At 44.7% G+C, this 19,525-nt stretch overlaps 1 protein-coding gene across 2 annotated transcripts in view; it reads right to left on the bottom strand.

The window, feature by feature from the left end:
• The window catches only part of LOC140402902 (phospholipase A2 inhibitor and Ly6/PLAUR domain-containing protein-like), a 62,731-nt gene extending 53,411 nt beyond the window's left edge, over positions 1-9,320 (bottom strand). The window contains exons 1-2 of one of the 2 annotated variants that reach the window (XM_072490531.1): positions 9,211-9,320; positions 358-527 (exon numbers count right to left, since the gene is read on the bottom strand). In XM_072490531.1, the coding sequence (XP_072346632.1) occupies positions 358-421 (64 nt within the window). In that variant the 5' untranslated portion in view covers positions 422-527; positions 9,211-9,320. The remainder of the gene's footprint in view (positions 1-357; positions 528-9,210) is intronic. The other variant, XM_072490533.1, reaches the window with a different exon arrangement.
• Positions 9,321-19,525: the final 10,205 nt, after the last annotated feature.

Consider the following 19,525-nt stretch of genomic DNA (forward strand, 5'->3'; position numbering starts at 1 on the left):
CCCCTCTACATGCTCCTCCATTAAAATAGTTCTTTGTTTCCTTTCAAATTGAGAGTACCCAATTCATTGTTTTCCAATTAAGGGGCCAATCCACCTAACCTGCACATTTTTGTATTGTGTGGGTGGAATCCGCGCAGAAACTGGGATAATGTGCAAACTCCACACGGACAGTGACATAGGGCCGGGATCTAACCTGGTTGCTCAGCTGACCACTGGGCCACTGTGATGCCCTTTCCATTAAAATAGTTGCCCACACACACTTAGAGAAACATTGTGACACAGATTGGAGATAGCATGGAGCAAAATATATGTTTTCTCTGTACATTGTGACAACGGACATAAATGAAATTTGCCTACCTGTGTTACCACTGTAAAAATGCAACGTTCCCGTCTCATAAGGGACCGAATTTTGAAGCACCATTGCAGACTTCGACCTGACACAGCAGCGGCCATTCTTCTCTGCTGTCCGACTAATGCTCTAGGGCGAACAATCCTGTGATTTGTTTGATTGAGTGGAAGCTTGTCATCTACAATTAATCGGATGGCAAGATCTGCGCTTAATAATGATGTGTCCATCTTTCGTTAAACAGACAAAATATTGCAATGTAAATTGACAATTGTGAAAGATGTGTGATGCCAGGAGCACTGTGCTGATAGAATATGGATATATCTTGCGATCGATGGCACTATGGCAAACTTGGAAGATGTCTACTTTTCCACACTCACAAATAACTATTCCTTTGATCGTCCACCTTCATCCTCTGCTTCCTTGACAAGTTTAAACACTTTCCATCTCAGACATCTGGATTTGCTCGCAAATTATCGTTGATCCGGCAGTGAAATTTTGATTCTTTCTACAGATGCTGCCAGGTCTGACGAGCATTTCACGAAATGTCCGATTGATACCAACAGGACTGCAGTCGTTCAGGAAGGCTACACAGCCACAACTTCTCAAGCGAAGTTAGGGCTGGGCAGAAAATACCACGTAAGTCCATATCTTTCGAAAGTAGCAATGAAAAAATCCAAAGGTATACAACGGATCATTGCAAACCTAAGTTGTCTCTGAACCACAATGCGATACAAGAACAAGGAACAATACTGCACAGAAACAGGCCCTTCGGCCTTCCAAGCTTGTACCGGTCATGATACCACCCTTGGCCAAAACCCTGAACCATTCCTACTGCCGTATCAGGTAGTATTGAAGAGGCATGGGCTGCAGAAGCACTTGGACAAGCTAGGAGAGTGGGAACTGAAGTGGCAAATGAAATACAATGTGGAAAAGTGTGAGATTGAAGGAGGAATTTAGGCAAGACTATTTTCTAAATGGGGAAATGCTTCGGAAAGCAGAAGCACAAAGGGACTTGGGAGTCCCTGTTCATGATTCTTAATGTGCAGTTTAGGTCGGCAGTTAAGAACAAACAAAAACGAACAAAGAAATGTACATCATAGGAACAGGCCCTTCGGCCCTCCAAGTCTGTGCCGACCATGCTGCCCATCGAAACTAAAATATTCTGCACTTCCGGGGTCCGGATCCCTCTATTCCCATCCTATCCATGTATTTGTCAAGATGCCACTTAAACGTTACTATCGTCCCTGCTTCCACCACCTCCTCCGGCAGCGCGTTCCAGGCACCCATTACCCTCTGTGTAAAAGAATTGCCTGGTACATCTACTCTAAACCTTGCACCTTGCATCCTAAACCTATGCCCCTTAGCAATTGACCCCTCTACCCTGGGACAATCCACATTGTCTATGCCCCTCATAATTTTGTGGACCTCTATCAGGTCACCCATGAACTGCGTCGTTCCAGTGAGAACAAACCAAGTTTATTCAACCTCTCCTCATAGTTAATGCCCTCCATACCCGGCAACATCCTGGTAAATCTCTTCTGCACCCTTTCTAAAGCCTCCACATCTTTCTGGTGGTGGAGCAACCAGAATTGAACATTATACTGGAAGTGTGGCCTAACTAAGGTTCTATGCATTAAAAAGGCAAATGCAATTTTAACACTCATGTCAAGGCGGCTAGAATGCAAAGCCAGGATGCACTTCTCAGACCCCATTTTGATTATTGTGAGAATTTCTGGGCCCCGTAATTAAGGAAGGATGTGTTGGACTTGGAAAGGGTCCCGAGGAGGTTCACAAGAATGATCCCTTAAATGAAGAACTTGTCGTATGAGGAACGTTTGAGGACTCAGGGCCTGTACTCATTAGAGTTTAGAAGGATGAATGGGAATCTTATTGAAACTTACAAGATACTACGAGGCCTGGATATAGTGAACGTGTTTCGGTTTGTAGGAAAAACTAGAACCAGAGGACACTATCTCAGGCTAAAGTGACGATCTTTTCAGACAGAGATGAGGAGGAATTTCTTCAGCCAGAGGGTGGTGAATCTATGGAACTCATTGCCGTAGAAATCTGTGTGGGCCAATTCACTGAGTATCTTTAAGACAGAGACAGATAGGTTCTTGATTAAAAAGGGGATCAGGGGTTATGGGTAGAAGGCAGGAGATGGGGATGAGAACATATCAGCCATGATTGAATGGCGGAGCAGACTCGATGGGCCATGTGGCCTAATTCTGCTCCTATGTCTTGTGTCCTGGTGGTCTTATGGTATCCCTCTATGCCCATCCTATCAATGTATTTGTCAAGATGTCTTTTGAACCCCTGGCAGCGTGTTCCAGGCACTCACCACCCTTTGCGTAAAACACCTGCCTCGTACATGTCCTCTAAACTTTGCCCCATAGCAGGGGGGCACAGTGGTTAGCACTGTTTCTTCAAAGCTCCAGGATCCCAAGTTCGATTCCCGGCCTGGGCCACTGTCTCTGCGGAGTCTGCACGTACTCCCCGTGTCTGCATGGGTTTCGTCTCGATGCTCTGGGTTCCTCCCAGAGTCTAAATATATGGAGGTTAGGCATTCTGGCCATGCTAAATTGCCATTGCGGAGCAAAACGTTTGGATGGTGTTGCGAGGTTACGGGGATAGGGTGGCGGTGTCGACGTGAGTGGGGTGCTCTTCCTAGTGGTATGTGCAGACTAAATGGCCCGATTCTGTACTGTAAATTATATGACCTACCATCTGTGACCTTAAACCCCCTGGGGACTGACGCCTTCAGCCTGGAAAGACTGCCTGCCCTTCCACTCTATCCATGCCCCCGCATAATCTTGTACACCTCTATCAGGTTACCCCTCAACCCTATCGGGCTAATGAAAAACGTCCTAATATATTGAGCCTCTTCGCATAGCTAACACCCTCCAGGCAAGGCAATATCTTGGACAACCTCGTCTGCACCCTCTCCAAAGCCTCCACTTTCTTCTGGTAGTATGGTGACCAGAATTGTGCGAAATATGTCAAATGCGGACTTACCAAATTTGTGTACAACTGCTGCATGGCTTGCCAGTTATTATACTCGATGCCCGGTCTAAGTATGGCAATCTTTCCGTATGCTTTCTTGACTATATTGTCCACTTGTGTAGCCACTTTCAAAAGTCTGTGGACCTGCACGCCCAGACCTCGCTGACTTTCAATAGTTCAAAGCGTTTTGTCATTTATGGTAGGTTCGCCTCTATGTTAGATCTACCAAAATGCAGCACCTCACATTTGTCCAGATTAAACTCCATTTGCCATTTCTTTGCCCAAGCCTCCAACCTATCCATGTCCTGCTGTGTCCTCAGACAATACTCAACACTACCTGCCACTTTACCAACATTGGTGGCATCCGCGGACTTACTGATCAGACCAGCTACATTGTCCTCCAAATCGTTTATGTATACCAAAAACAACAAATGTTCCTGCAAATATCCATGTGGAACACTACTGGTCACAAGCTTCAATTCAGAAAAACACCCTTCTGCTGCTACCCTTTGTCTTCTGTGACGGAGCCAGTTCTGTATCCATCTTACCACCTCACTCTGATGCCGTGTGACTTCACCTTTTCTACCAGCCTGCCATGAGGCATTTGTCAAATGCTTTACTGAAGTCCACGTAAACAACATCCACCGCCCTCCACACATCAATCATTTTGTCACCTGGTCAAAAAACTCGAGAGGTGGGACATCCCCGTCACAAAACCATGCTGTCTATCGCGAATGAGACCATTTGTTTCCAAATGCTAATAAGCCCTGTCCCTGAGAATTCTCTCCGATAATTTACCTACTTCCAATTCCAGAATTATCCCTGCCACCTTTCTTAAACAGCGGTACTATATTAGTTATTCTCCAGTCCTCTGCGATCTCACCTTCAGCCACTGAGGATACAACAATATCAGTCAATGCCCCAGCAATTTCTACCCTTGCTTCCCTCAGTAGTCTTGAAAAAATCCCATACCAAATAGGAGACCTATCTACTTAATAATTTTTTTAAAGACCCAATACCTCCTCCTTTTCGGTGCCACCATGACGAGACTGTCCACACGCCCTACCTCTTCCACAATGTCCTTTTCTTTGGTGAACACTGATGACAAGTACTCATTTAGTGCCTTGCCCATTTGCTCTGTCTCCACATATAGATTCCCCAGTGCCCTTAAGTGGTCCAATCCTTTCCCTGGCCACGCTCTTGCTTTTAACATATGAATTAAACGCCTTGGGATTCACGTTAACCCTACTTGCCAAAGACTTTTCATGATCCCTCCTGGACCTCCTAATTTCCCGCTTCCGTGCCTTGCTACTTTATCAATACTCCTGAACTCCCCTCACCCTTCTAAACTGTATAAAACTCCTTTTTCTCTTCTGCAATGTGAAATGAAATGAAAATAGCTTATTGTCACACGTAGGCGTCAAATGAAGTTACTGTGAAAAGCCCCTAGTCGCCACATTCTGGCGCCTGTTCAGGGAGGCTGGTACGAGAATTGAACCGTGCTGCTGGCCTGTCTTGGACTGCTTTAAAAGCCAGATATTTAGCCCAGTGTGCTAAAACAGCCCCTGGCAATGTTAGCAATAGCGCTCGTTATACAAGGCTTACTAAACTTTCCATACGTATCCTTTGTTCACTCAGGAACATTGATTTTCTTAATCCTAATCAACTGTCACTTGACAGACTCACATATGTCCGATTTTGATTTACCAACCAACAGCCGCACCCACTCAAAATTTTCATTTCGTGTCTCATAGAACATACAGTGCGGAAGGAGGCCATTCGAGTCTGCACCGACCCACTTAAGCCCTCACTTCCACCCTATCCCCGTAACCCAATAAGCCCTCTTAACCTTTTTTGGTCACTAAGGGCAATTATCATGGCTAATCCATGATTACGTCTTTGGACTGTAGGAGGAAACCAGAGCACCCGGAAGAAACCCACGCAGACACGGGGCGAACGTGCAGACTCCGCACAGACAGTGACCCAGCACGGAATCGAAACTGGGACCCTGGCGCAGTGCAGCCACAGTGCTAACCACTTGTGCTACCGTGCTGCCCATAATGTTAATGTTATCGTATAATGTTATAGTCATCTGCGTTTCCTCAGATTAGCACTTTAACGTGAGGGTTACCCTCATCCATATCCAAAAGTACCCTAAAACTTGGGGAATTGTGGTCATTGCACAGAATTTCAGATTGAGAAACATTTATGCGGTTTAAAATATCAAAGCGTGAACACACTCACAGGACCTCCAGAGCCGCCTGCTGACAACAACTCTAGTCAAATAGTTTAAATATATATATATATATATATATGTATATATAAACAGTGCATTCCAGTGAGTCGTTTTATTTAGTCACGAAAGCAAGATATATGTTTTTGTTCTAAATTTAGAGTATCCAATTCATTTTTTCCAATTCAGGGACAATTGAGCGTGGTCAATCCACCTAACCTGCACATCTTTGGTTTGTGGGGGAGAAACCCACGCCAGCAAGGGGAGAATGTGCAAACTCCACACGGACAGTGACCCAGAACTGCGATAGAACCTGGGACCTCAGAGCCGTGAGGCCGCAGTGCTAACCCACTGCGCCACTGTGCTGCCCGGTGAGCACCGTATTTTGACGCCACTTTTAGTTAGAGACCAATATGGAGGTAGAGAGTGCGGAGAGGGAGATGCAGTGACATAAATCTGGAACAAAACATAGACCTTTAGAGATATCCTCCCAGGACTCTCAGTAAAATGAATGTCTGCCCAACTACAAAGAACAAAGAACAAAGAAATATACAGCACAGGAACAGGCCCTTCGGCCCTCCAAGCCCGTGCCGATCATGCTGCCCGAATAAACTACAATCTTCTACACTTCCTGGGTCCGTATCCCTCTATTCCCATCGTATTCATGTATTTGTCAAGATGCCCCTTAAATGTCACTATCGTCCCTGCTTCAACCACCTCCTCCGGCAGCGAGTTCCAGGCACCCACTACCCTCTGTGTAAAAAACTTGTCTCGTACATCTACTCTAAATCTTGCCCCTCTCGCCTTAAGCGTATGCCCCCTAGTGATTGACCCCTCTACCCCGGGGAAAAGCCTCTGGCCATCCACTCTGTCTATGCCCCTCATAATTTTGTAGACCTCTATCAGGTCGCCCCTCAATCTCCTTCGTTCCAGTGAGAACAAACCGAGTTTATTCAACCGCTCCTCATAGCTAATGCCCTCCATAATCAGGCAACATTCTGGTAAAACTCTTCTGCACCCTCTCTAAAGCCTCCACATCCTTCTGGTAGTGTGGCGACCAGAATTTAACACTATACTCCAAGTGTGGCCTAACGAAGGTTCTATATAGCTGCGACATGACTTGCCAATTATTATACTCAATGCCCCGGCCAATGAAGGCAAGCATGCCGTATGCCTTCTTGACTATCTTCTCCACCTGTGTTGCCCCTTTCAGTGACCTGTGGACCTGTACGCCTAGAGCTCTCTGACTTTCAATACCCTTGAGGGTTCTACCATTCACTGTATATTCCCTACCTACACCTATTTCCCAATTATTTAGCGTGCTGGAAACACAATTCTTAATCGGTAGTCAGACACATATTCTTTCGAAGCTGAACACTTCGTTTGATGTCCTGTCGAGTACTTTACATTCCATTAATCTTTCCAATATGATAAAAGCTGCATTGTCGGGTTCACTGTGGATAATTTGCATATTGAAAGATCCTAGTAACGAATTTGATCAGGTCATTATGGGACATGCGACTGTTGATCCCTCATGTACAATCACATTGCTCTAATATAGCTCTCATTTGAACTCCGAGACAGGTATTCTCCCTTCAATTCTAAATTGGAAGTAAATTTGCTTGTCAAACAGGGAACAATTTGTTACTTCCTTTTTGAATTTAATAATGAATACCGTTCCTGAAATTAATTCCGCCTTTTCCAAAGTTCTAACTGACATGTTACTTCCTGCACGAGCCCCACGCCTCCCACAGCACGCCCCATAAATGTTCTGTTCACATATCAGAAAGGTGCTATTTTGAAACAGGGAGATGAAGTGCTCATTTGAGGCATTTAAATTTATGTAATCCTCTGCCTGATTGGGCAGAGATGGAAGATGTCCTCTTGTTTCGAAGTGTCTAACCATATGACGTCAACGTTAAATAGGCAAAATGAATATAGTAGGTAATTCAGTAAAATAAATTGTTATCCGCCCAGGAGAGCTAATGATATAGAACTTGCTCCCGCAAGAAGTAGTTGATGAATACATTGTGCATGTATTAATTCGGGCAATATTTAACCAGTTAATCGAGAAAATCTGGAAGTTGTATGTGATATCGATTGACTTGAAAACTAGCAAGCATGTTCAAATACAATTGAACACCACCATAAGGTGCAGGAGAACGATTTGATTGTGTGCCGTTTTTATCAATGCCTACACAATCACCTGTTTTACTAAATCACAAATAAAGCTTCAGCGTCACAAGTAAGTAAACACAAATATAAAAACTAGGAGCATGAGTAGGCCTTCTGACCCCTGGAGCCTGCACCGGCATTCAATAATATCATGGCTGATCTTTTGTGGACTCAGTTCCACTTACCCAACCGCTCAGCTGAACCCTTTATTCCTTTACTATTCAACAAACTTTCTATAGTTGCCTGAAAAACATTGAACGAGAACGCTTCAATGGGCACTAAGCAGAGATATATTCACAATGAGAACTTCAGCATAATTAATCAGAATAGCTGCTGCAATATTCACCCAACCTGCTAATCCATAAGAAAGTTCAAATTCTTACTGGGGGAGAATTTTACATGTTTTTGTTCAAAGGACAACATGCTCGAGACAGTCAGTGACGAATTGTAGAAAGACCACGTTTCAAAATGTGATTTATTTGTGGTAATCACGAAACTCTGAACGATTGCGGAGAACTGCAAGATCGTGCCATCCACAATATATTAATAAAACGTCGTTTAAACAGAGAAGAGGAAGATGAACAGTGACAAACAATTATTTACGTTATTCGGCATTAAGGTATCAGGTTCTTACATTAGATTGCGAAAGTTTTAGTGGTTCCAAATTATTGGTGATGCATACTCACCTCTGTTATGTATGAAATGCAGGTAACAGCGGAATAACACGTTGGTAGTAGGAACTATGATAAAATATTAAAATAAACCTGCTTGAGAAATGACACACTCCACACTGACGCCTTATGACAGAAACAGGCCGCCAGTAAAACTGTTAAATGAAGAAGAGAAATGCATCCATTTGTCTCGCCTTGTGTTAATACGTGAGCATAAAAATAGGGATTGCAATCGTGAGAGTTCGAGAGAGAAAGGATGACGAGGTGGAGTGAACATTGGGTTGTCTAGAGATAGTCCTCATATACGCAGTAAACTGAGCTCACGTTTCTTGCAGGATCACATTAAACTCCCAAATTAATTAGAATGTCGAAAATAGAAGAGTTATTCGAGACATATGAACATCTGCAGCTCATCCCTTCCAAATGCACAGTTTAAAACATGTCTCATTCATGAAGGAGTGTTAAAACAGGCCACGAGTTTAACACTTTATTTATTTAGTGTTTAAAATGTATTGTTTAAAATTACGAGACGCTGAATGACATTTGAACACAAACATAAATTTCAACTCGATGTGATCATATTAATTTTAAAGCTTATTTAGAGTTTAAACAGTGGAAAAGCACTTTCGACATAACATTATCAAGATTTGCAGAAGTTCCCCCTTTGGTCGAGAAAATTCAGCATAACAGTAGAACATGTGTCCAACATAAAGATCAAACTTGTAACCCTCTCGAGGAAAATCTTTGATCTCCATAAAATTATTTGAAATAATACTCACCTCTATTATGTATGGAATGCTGCAGGTAATTTCCACACAGGAATCGACAAGCAAACAGCAGTCAACGCCCAAGTGAAGTTATTTGAGTGATGTTGCCTGCGGGCATGCATTCAAAAGAATATGAGAGGGAGACGAAAACAGCAGCAACACAACCACAACACCTGACCTCACTCACAAAGACCCAGTGAGGAGCACAATCCCTACTCGAACAAATGGAATCCTGCCGTAACATTTCACAGAATCACGCATCAGAGCTCGAAGGAACAGTGCTACAGTCGGGTGCATTTCGTCGAAATTCCGCTGCTACTGATAATAAAAACAAATTGTGTTTCTGTGTATCGATGATTCATTGCTTAATTAAAGAACGAAATTTCTTCCGGCTGCTGGAGTTTCCTCCCACACGTCCCATAACACATGCTGTTAGTTAATTTGGACATTCTGAATTCTCCCTCAGTGTACCTGATCAGGCTCCGGAATGTGGCGACTTCGGCATTTTCACAGTAACTTCATTGAAATGTTAATGTAAGCCTATTTGTGACAATAATAAAGGTTATTATTAAAAACAAAACACCCTACTTTGTTGTTCCCCATTCCACAAACATTGAAACCCTCCAGCAGCGACGACCAGTGGCAGCCGTGTGCACCATCTACAAGATGCACTGTAGGAACTCGCCAAGGTTCCTTGGACACCATCCAAACCCACAGCCACTACCATCAAGAAGGAAAAGGGCATCAGATACCTGGGAACCCCTAGTTAAACTAAAAAGACACATACGAAATAGAACATAAGAAAGACCACCAAGATTGTTGGAACATTGGAATATCAATAAAATAACAAATAAGTATGAAAGCGCGAGCAAGAATTCTCCGGTTGTTGCGTTTCAATTATCCCACTGGCATGGTAGCCCAACCGTTCGGTTTCACGGGGGTGTGGGATAGTTTCAAATAAGCGACAGGAAGGTTGAATCCCACCGTCAGCGAACGGAGCCCGGCCGAGAAACAGGCGGCTGGCGGACCAGGGAATCTCACCCGCTGAAAATGGCAGCCATCACCTTTGGAGAGTGTAACTCAGTTAATGTTTCAAATGGAATACATTTGACCTACCCGATTAACATTTTAATGATCCTCCGTGGTAACCCTCATAGATGCTTCCAGACCTTATAGAACAAAGAGCAATACAGCACAGGAACAGGCCCTCTGCCCCTCCAAGCCTGCGCCGACCAATGCGTCTGCTTGAACTAAAACAGGCTGCACTTACATAGTCCGTGCCGTTCCATTACCACCCTATTCATATATGTGTGTAGATGCCCCTTAAATGCCGCAATCGTACCGGTTCCCACCACCTCCCCAGGAAGCGCGTTCCATATATTTACCAGTTTCTGTGCAAAAGCTTTCTTCGCACATCTATTCTAAACTTTTCCCCACCCATGTTAAACCTCTGTCACCTAGTACTTGACTCTCCAACCGAGGAAAGAGCATCTGGCTATCTACTCTGTCCATGTAACTCATAATCGTGTAGTCATAGTCATAATAATAAAATTTACAGTGTTGAAGGAGGCCATTCGCCCATCGAGCCTGCACCGGCCCTTACAAAGAGCACCCTACTCAAGCCCACGTATCTACCCGCTGCCCGTAATCCAGTAACCACAACTTAACCTTTTTGGACACTAAGGGCAATTTAGCTTTGCTAATTCGCCTAACCCGCACATCTTTGGACTATGGGAGGAAACCAGAGCCACCCGGAGGAAACCCACGCAGACACGGGGAGAATGTGTAGACTCCGCACAGACAGTGATCCAAGCCGGAATCGAATCTGGGACCCTGAAGCTGTGCAGCAATTGTGCTAACCACTATGCTGCCCCTAGACCATTATCAGGTCGCCTCTAAACCCCCGTAATTCCAGTGAACATTCGCTTTGCACATTCGCCCCGTGATTGCGTGGGTTTCTCCCCCACAACCCAAAGATGTGCAAGGTAGGTGGATTGAACACGCTAAATTGCCCTTAAATTGGAAAAAAATGAATTGGATGCACTAAATTTATAAAAATAAAAAGTGGTACAATCTCTTCCCTGGCCACTCTCGTGCTTTATACATATGAATGAAAAGCTTTGAAAGTCATCTTCAGCCTACATGCAAGGACTTTTCATGACAACTCCCAAACCTCCTCACTTCCGTACCTTGCTACTTTATTAAAAGTCCTTCTAGACGTTATAAAAAAACATATTTTTCGTTTTCACTTGGTTCACAAACAAACAAAGAACAAAGAAAAGTACAGCACAAGAACAGGCCCTTCGGCCGTCCAAGCCTGCGCCGACCATGCTGTCCGTCTAAACTCAAATCGACTACACTTCCGCGGTCCGTAACCCTCTATTCCTATCCTATTCATGTATTTGTCAAGGTGCCCCTTAAACGCCACTATCGGTCCTGCATCCACCACCGCCTCCGACAGCGAGTTCCAGGCACCCACTACCCACTGTGTTAAAAGTTTACCTCGTACATCTCCTCTAAACCTTGTCCATCGCAACTTAAACCTATGCCCCCTAGTAATTGACCCTTATACCCTGGGAAAAAGTCTCTGAGAATCCACTCTGCCTATCGCCCTCATAATTTTGTAGACCTGTCAGGTCGCCCCTCAACCTCCTTCATTCCAGTGAGAACGAGCCAACTTTATTCAACCTCTCCTCATACTTAATGCCCTTCATACCAGGCAACATCCTGGTAAATCTCGTTTGCACTCTCTCTAAAGCCTCCACATCCTTCTGGTAGTTTAGCGACCAGAATTGAACTCTATACTCCAAGGGTAGCCTAAACTTCCCATACGTATCCTTCGTTCTCTCAGGAAAGTGACTTTCGTGAATCCAAATCACCTGTCGCTTGACAGACTCCTGCATGTCCTATTTTGATGCAGCCTTCAACAGCCGCACCCAGTTCAATTTTTTTCATTTCCTGTCTAATGTTATAGTAATTTGCCTTTTCCCAGTTTCGCACCTTAACGCAAGGGTTACTCTAATTCCCATCCAAAAGTACCAACAGCCTACGGAATTGTGGTCACTACTCCCAAAATGACCCCGTGCTGAAACCTCAACCAACTATCCAGGCTCATTCACAAGTACCAGGCGCAGTCCCTAGTTGCAGTTTCTACATATTGCATCCTGGATACATCTTACAAACGCTGCCCCCTTCAGGCCCCTAGGACACAGTGGGTCCCAGTCAATATGTGAACAAAGAACATTACAGCACAGGAACAGGCCCTTCGACCCTCCCAGTCAGCGCCGATCCAGATCCTTTATCTAAACCTGTCGCCTAAAAGAACAAAGACAATTAGAGCACAGGAACAGGCCCTGTGGGAAATAAAAATCCCCTATCACAGCAACCCTGTTACTTTTGCACCTATCCACAATCTCTCTCCCTATCTGCTCTATACCTCGCTGGCAGTTGGGGGGGTAAACACCCACTCATAGTATAAAGATGAGCCAGCTACAGTGCAGACTTTGTTTGCACTGAGTGCTGAATTTGCGTGCATTTGAGTGCTATAGTGAGAGTTTGGTGACTGAGGGATAATAAGGGTTCTTTTTTATCTAAAGGCTAGTCTTCCTTTTATTTAGTTAATTAACTTAAAAGTTGCTGTTTGGCTTGGAAGAAGGTGAATTTTCAATCAGCTTTAAACAAAGGTTCTACTTGTAGCTACTTGCAGCAGGAGCTTGTTAATTAGTTAATTGGATTAGGCCAGTTTTCAAAGGCTAGATTCACAGTAGAAATTAAGCCAGCTACAGTGCAGACTCTGTTTGCACTGAGTGCTGAATTTGAGTGTATTTGAGAGCTATAGTGAGAGTTTGGCGACCGAGGGAGGTAGGTGAGGAAGGAGTAAGGTGCTCCTTTCATTTCATTTCTTACATTTCCTCAAAGAACGCCAAGGGAGCCAGGGGTTTACAGAGAGTGCAGCTGACTGGGAGCAGAGTCGGAGGGCGGAGTTCCAGTTGGTCCACAATGCAGCTCTATTCTGTAAGGTAACACGGGATGAAGGCTATGGCAGTTGCATGCTCCTCCTGTAGGATGTGGCTGGTGAGGAATACCACCGGTCTCCCCGCAGACTATACTTGCGGGAAGTGCACCCAACTCCAGCTCCTCAGCTGTTAGGGAAATGGAGCTGGAGCTGGATGAACTTCCGATCATCCGGGAGGCAGAGGGGGTAATAGACAAAGAGTTACAGGGACGTAATCACACCCAAGATACAGGACAAGCGTAGCTGGGTTGCGGTCAGGGGAAAGAAAACGAACGGGCAGACCTTGCAGAGATCCTTCTCGGCTGTTCCCCTTCAAAACATGTAAAGCATTTTGGATGCTGTTGGGGGTAATGACCTCCCGGGGGAAGGCCGTAGCGGCCAGGTCTCTCGCACCGAGTCTGGCTTTGGGGCTCTGAAGGGAATAGAAAAGCAATAGTGATAGGAGACTCAATGGTTAGGGGAATCGATAGGAGATTCTGTCGTTGCGAGCGAGACTCCCGGAAAGTATGTTGCATCCCGGGTGACAGGTCCAGGGATATCTCGAATCGTCTCTTCAGGATCCTTAAGGGGACGGGTGAGCAGCCAGAATTCGTGGTGCACATCGGTACCAACGACGTAGGTAGGAAAAGAGGTATGGATGTCATAAACGAGTTTGGTGAGTTAGGCTGGGTGTTAAAAGCCAGGACAGACAGAGTTGTCATCTCTGGTTTGTTGCCGGTGCTACGTGATAGCGCGGCGAGAAATAGGGAGAGAGTGCAGTTGAACACGTGGCTACAGGAATGTGTCGGAGCGTACTCTGGGGAAGGTGTGACCTGTACAAGCAGGACGGGTGCCATCCGAGCCAGAGGGTCACCAATATCCAGGGAGGGAGGTTTCATAGTACTCTTCGGGAGGGTTTAAACTAATTTGGCAGGGGAATGGGAACCAGATTTGTAGTCCAGCAACTAAGGTAACCGATGTTCAGGATGTCAAAGCGTGTAGTGAGGAAGGCAACACTGACAAAGGAGAGTACTTGCAGGCACGGAGATGGGTTGAAGTGTGCACATTTCAACGCATGAAGCCTCAGGAATAAGGTGGGTGAACTTCAGGTATGGATCGGTACTTGGGACCTGTAATTGAAACTATGAAAAGGTTTGTAATTTGAAACATGGAAGTCTGGGAATACCCGACTTAAGAAACATGAGAGAAGGATAGGAAAAATCCCATGAAGGGTTAACAGCAGCTGCCAGGAGAGGATTGTAAAATGCAGATAGCATTGGTCAAGCAGGCTTCGCAAACAAAACAAGCAGGTCTTTCAAGTAACAACAGTGAATTTTACTAGACAGCTAAAAGCAATGTTTCGCACATCCTTTTGAAGTTAGATACGCAGATGTAAAAGAATGGACGAGGTTCAGCTGAATTTGGTGACAAATGTTTAAATGTGAGGCAATCTTTTAAACTCACCACCAATTGTACCTTTAGTATAAAGCGAGAAGCAATATTTCACACCTTCATTGAAGTTATGTAAGCAGATGGAAAAGAATGGATGAGGTTCAGTTGAATTAGGTGACAACTCAAGGTGTGATGTTCTGCTGATACCAGGTAAATTAAAGAAAGCTGGAGGCACCATATCTCCAGGAACACACGTTAGATCCAAATCAATGTCAAAATAAAAAACTGGGGAAACAATTTTATAATAATAAAACTATAGAAATGACATGAACCAAAAGTAACATCCCTTAGAAATCAAAGCATTTTTGAACATCACAAAGGATAGAATGTAATCAGATCTATGAGATGAGATCATGCTCGAAACGAATACTTAGTCGTGTTAGAAAAATTCAGATTAAAGGTGCCTTTTGCAATCGAAGTAAAATAAAAGTTACTTTACAATAAAGTCATAAAAACTAAATAACTGTTAGAAAGATACATAAACCCTGAGAAAGTGGACGGCAGACAGAGACGCCGAAAAGGAACAAGAGTCATCTCTCATAGCTCGGTCATGGGACAGGGAGAGAGCAAAGCAGCCGAGCTAAAACAGCTGATACATCGAAGGAAGACTCGAATTTAAAGAGGAGACAGAGACAGCTCAGAGCCCCAGAGCCAGCAGAGCCAGCTCTCATAGCTCGGAACATGGGAAAGATAGAGCATAGCAGCCGAGCACAACATCGAACATAGAACATTACAGCGCAGTACAGGCCCTTCGGCCCTCGATGATCCGCCGACCTGTGAAACCATTCTAAAGCCCATGTACACTATTCCCTTACCGTCCATATGTCTATTCACTGACCATTTGAATGCCCTTAGTGTTGGCGAGTCCACTACTGATGCAGGCAGGGCATTCCATGACCTTTCTACTCTCTGAGTACCTCTGACATCTGTCCTATATATATCTCCCCACAATTAAAAGCTATGTCCCCTCGTGCTAGACATCACCATCCGAGGGTAAAGGCTCTCATTGTCCACCCTATCAAACCCTCTGATCATCTTGTATGCCTCAATTAAGTCACCTCTTCTCTCTAACGAAAACAGCCTCATGTCCCTCAGCCTTCCCTCATAAGATCCTCCTTCCATAACAGGCAACATGTTGGTAAATCTCCTCTGCCCCCTTTCCAATGCTTCCACATCCTTCCTATAATGCAGCGACCAGAATTGCACGCAATACTCCAAATCCGGCCGCTCCAGGGTTTTGTACAGCTGGAACATGACCTCATGGCTCCGAAACTCAATCCCTCTAAGAATAAAAGCTAACACACCGTACACCTTCTTAACCACCCTCTCAACCTGGGTGGCAACTTTCAGGGATCTATGTACATGGATACCGAGATCTCTCTGCTCATCCACACTACCAAGAATCTTACCATTAGCCCAGTACTCTGTCTTCCTGTTATTCCTTCCAAAATGAATCACCTCACACTTTTCTGTATTGAACTCCATTTGCCACCTCTCAGCCCAGCTCTGCAGCTTATCTATCTCCCTCTGTAACTTGTAACATCCTTCCGCACTGTCCACAACTCCACTGACTTTAGTGTCATCGGCAAATTTAGTTACCCATGTTTCTACGCCCTCCTCCAGGTCATTTATAAAAATGACAAACAGCAGTGGCCCCAAAACAGATCCTCGTGGTACACCACGAGTAACTGGACTCCAGGCTGAACATTTACCATCAGCCACCACACTTTGTTTTCTTCCAGCTGGCCAATTTCTGATCCAAACTGCTGAATCACCCTGAATCCCATGCCTCCGTATTTTCTGCAATAACCTACCGTGGGTAATCCTAATCAGACGCTTCACTGAAATCCATATACCATCAACTGCTTTACCCTCATCCACCTGCTTCTCAAAGAATTCAATAAGGTTTGTGAGTCGCGACCTACACTTCACACAACCGTGTTGACGACCTCTGATCAAATTATTCCTTTCCAAATGATTCTAGATCCTATCTCTTATAAACCTTTCCAAGACTTTACCCACAAAGTCTTAATGGTTTCTAGAACCGGGGTTGTCTCTACTCTCCTTCTTGAACCTGGACTCAACATTTGCTATCCTCTAGTCTTCTGGCACTATTCCTGGAGGCAAATGTGACTTAAAGATCAAAGCCAAAGGCTCAGCAATCTCCTCCCTAGCTTCCAAGAGAATGCTCGGACAGATCTCATCCGGCCATATTGATAGTTTTCTAATCCTAATTATCGCATTTTCTCTCGCGTTTTGTACTTTTCAACGTGAGGTACAGTTTCAAACGTGGTATCTGCAGTTAGTAAAACAACTTCAAGATTGCTGTGAAAATCCAAATTTGTAAGAATTAGAAATATTTTTCAGCAATCCCTAAAATCCTTGCATCTTTACCCTTGATGGGGTGCAGAAAAGATGCACGAGGGTATTGCCTGGGCAATAAGATATTCGTTCGATACTGGGCCCATAAATGCTCACAACAATCCAAATGGAGTCTGACCAGAGCCTTATACAGCTTCAATACACCCCTGGTCTTGTATTCTAGCCCTCTCGACATCAATACTAACGTGGCATGTCCTTCCTTACTGATAACTGAACGTACATGTTAACCTTAAGAGAATCTTGAAAAAGGACACCCAAGTCCCTTTGTGTTACTCATTTCCTAAGCATTTCCCCATTTAGAAAATAGTCTATGCCTCCAGTCACAGAACATAGAACAGTGCAGCACAGAAAAGGCCCTTCTGCCATCGATGTTGTGCCGAACATTGTCCGAAACCAAGATCAAGCTACCCCACTCCCTGTCATTCTGGTGTGCTCCATGTGCCTATCCAATTATCGCATTGAAAGTTCCTGGAGTGTCCGACTCCACTATCACAGCACGCCGTCCATTCAACACCCTACCACCCTCTGAGTAAAGAACCTACCTCGGACATCCCTCCTGTATCTCGACCCAGAAACGTATAGTTATGCCTCCTTGTAACAGCTTCTTGTTCAAGGAACAGGTACTACGTGTCCTTTATACGTGTGCCCCTGTCAGGCATGGAAGAGATGGTCGAGTGAGGGAACCATGGTTGACATGAGAGGTTGAATGTCTTGTTAACAGGAAGAAGGATACTTATGTAAGGCTGAGGAAACAAAGTTCAGACAGGGCGCTGGAGGGATACAAGATAGCCAGGAGGGAACTGAAGAAAGGGATTAGGAGAGCTAAGAGAGGGCATGACACATCTTTGGCAGGTAGAATCAAGGAAAACCCCAAGGTCTTTTACACATATATGAGAACTATGCGAAGGACTAGAGCGAGGGTAGGTCCGATCAAGGACAGTAGCGGGAGATTGTGTATTGAGTCTGAAGAGATAGGAGAGGTCTTGAACGAGTACTTTCCTTCAGTATTTACAAAGGAGAGGGGCCATATTTATGGAGAGAACAGTGTGAAACAGACTGGTAAGCTCAAGGAAATACTTGTTCGGAAGGAAGATGTGTTGGGCATTATGAAAAACTTGAGGATGGACAAGACCACCGGGCCTGATGGGATATATCCAAGAATTCTATGGAAAGCAAGAGATGAAATTGCAGATCCGTTGGCAATGATCTTTTCGTCCTCACTGTCAACAGGGATGGTACCAGGGGATTGGAGTGTGGCGAATGTCGTGCCCCTATTCAATAAAGGGAAGAGGGATAACCCTGGGAATCACAGGCCAGTTAGTCTTACTTCGGTGGCATGCAAAGTAATGGAAACGGTACTGAACGATAGGATTTCTGAGTATCTGGAAAGACACTGGTTGATTAGGGATAGTCAGCACGGATTTGTGAGGGGTAGGTCTTGCCTTACAAGTCTTATTGAATTCTTTCAGGAGGTGACCAAGCATCTAGATGAAGATAAAGCAGTGGATGTAGTGTACATGGATTTTAGTAAGGCATGTGATAAGTTTTCCCATGGTAGGCCTATGCAGAAAGTAAGGAGGCATGGGATAGTGGAAAATAGGGCCAGTTGGATAACGAACTGGCTAACCGATAGAAGTCAGAGAATGGTGGTGGATGGCAAATATTCAGCCTGGATCGCAGTTACCAGTGGCGTACCGCAGGGATCAGTTCTGGGTCCTCTGCTGTTTGTGATTTTCATTACTGACTTGGATGAGGGAGCTGAAGGATGGGTCAGTAAATTTGCAGACGATACGAAGATTGGTGGAGTTGTGGATAGTGAGGAGGGCTGTTGTTGTCTGCAAAGATACATAGATAGGATGCAGAACTGGGCTGAGAAGTGGCAGATGAAGTTTAACCCTGAAAAGTGTGAGGTCGTCCATTTTGGAAGGACAAATATGAATACGGAATACAGGGTTAACGGTAGGGCTGTTGGCAATGTGGAGGAGCAGAGAGATATTGGGGCCCATGTGCATAGATATTTGAAAGTTGCCTCTCAAGTGGATAGAGCTGTGAAGGCCTATGGTGTGCTAGCGTGCATTAACAGGAGGATTGGATTTAAGAGCCGTGAGGCGATGATGCAGTTGTACAAAACCTTGGTAAGGCCACATTTGGAGTACTGTTGTGTGCAGTTATGGTCGCCTCATTTTAGGAAGGATGTGGAAGCTTTGGAAAAGGTGCAAAGGAGATTTACCAGGATGTTGCCTGGAATGCAGAATAGTTTTTACGAGGAAAAAATGAGGGTGCTAGGCCTTTTCTCATTAGAACTGAGAAGGATGAGGGGCGACTTGATAGAGGTTGATAAAGTGATCAGCGGAATAGATAGAGTAGACAGTCAGAGAAGTTTTTCCCGGGTGAAACAAACCATTACAAGGGGACATAACTTTAAGGTGAATGGTGGAAGATATAGGGGGGATGTCAGTGGTATGTCCTTTACCCAGAAAGTAGTGGGGGCATGGAATG

The sequence above is a fragment of the Scyliorhinus torazame genome, chromosome 26 (assembly GCF_047496885.1).
Source record: "Scyliorhinus torazame isolate Kashiwa2021f chromosome 26, sScyTor2.1, whole genome shotgun sequence".
Lineage (NCBI taxonomy): Eukaryota > Metazoa > Chordata > Chondrichthyes > Carcharhiniformes > Scyliorhinidae > Scyliorhinus > Scyliorhinus torazame.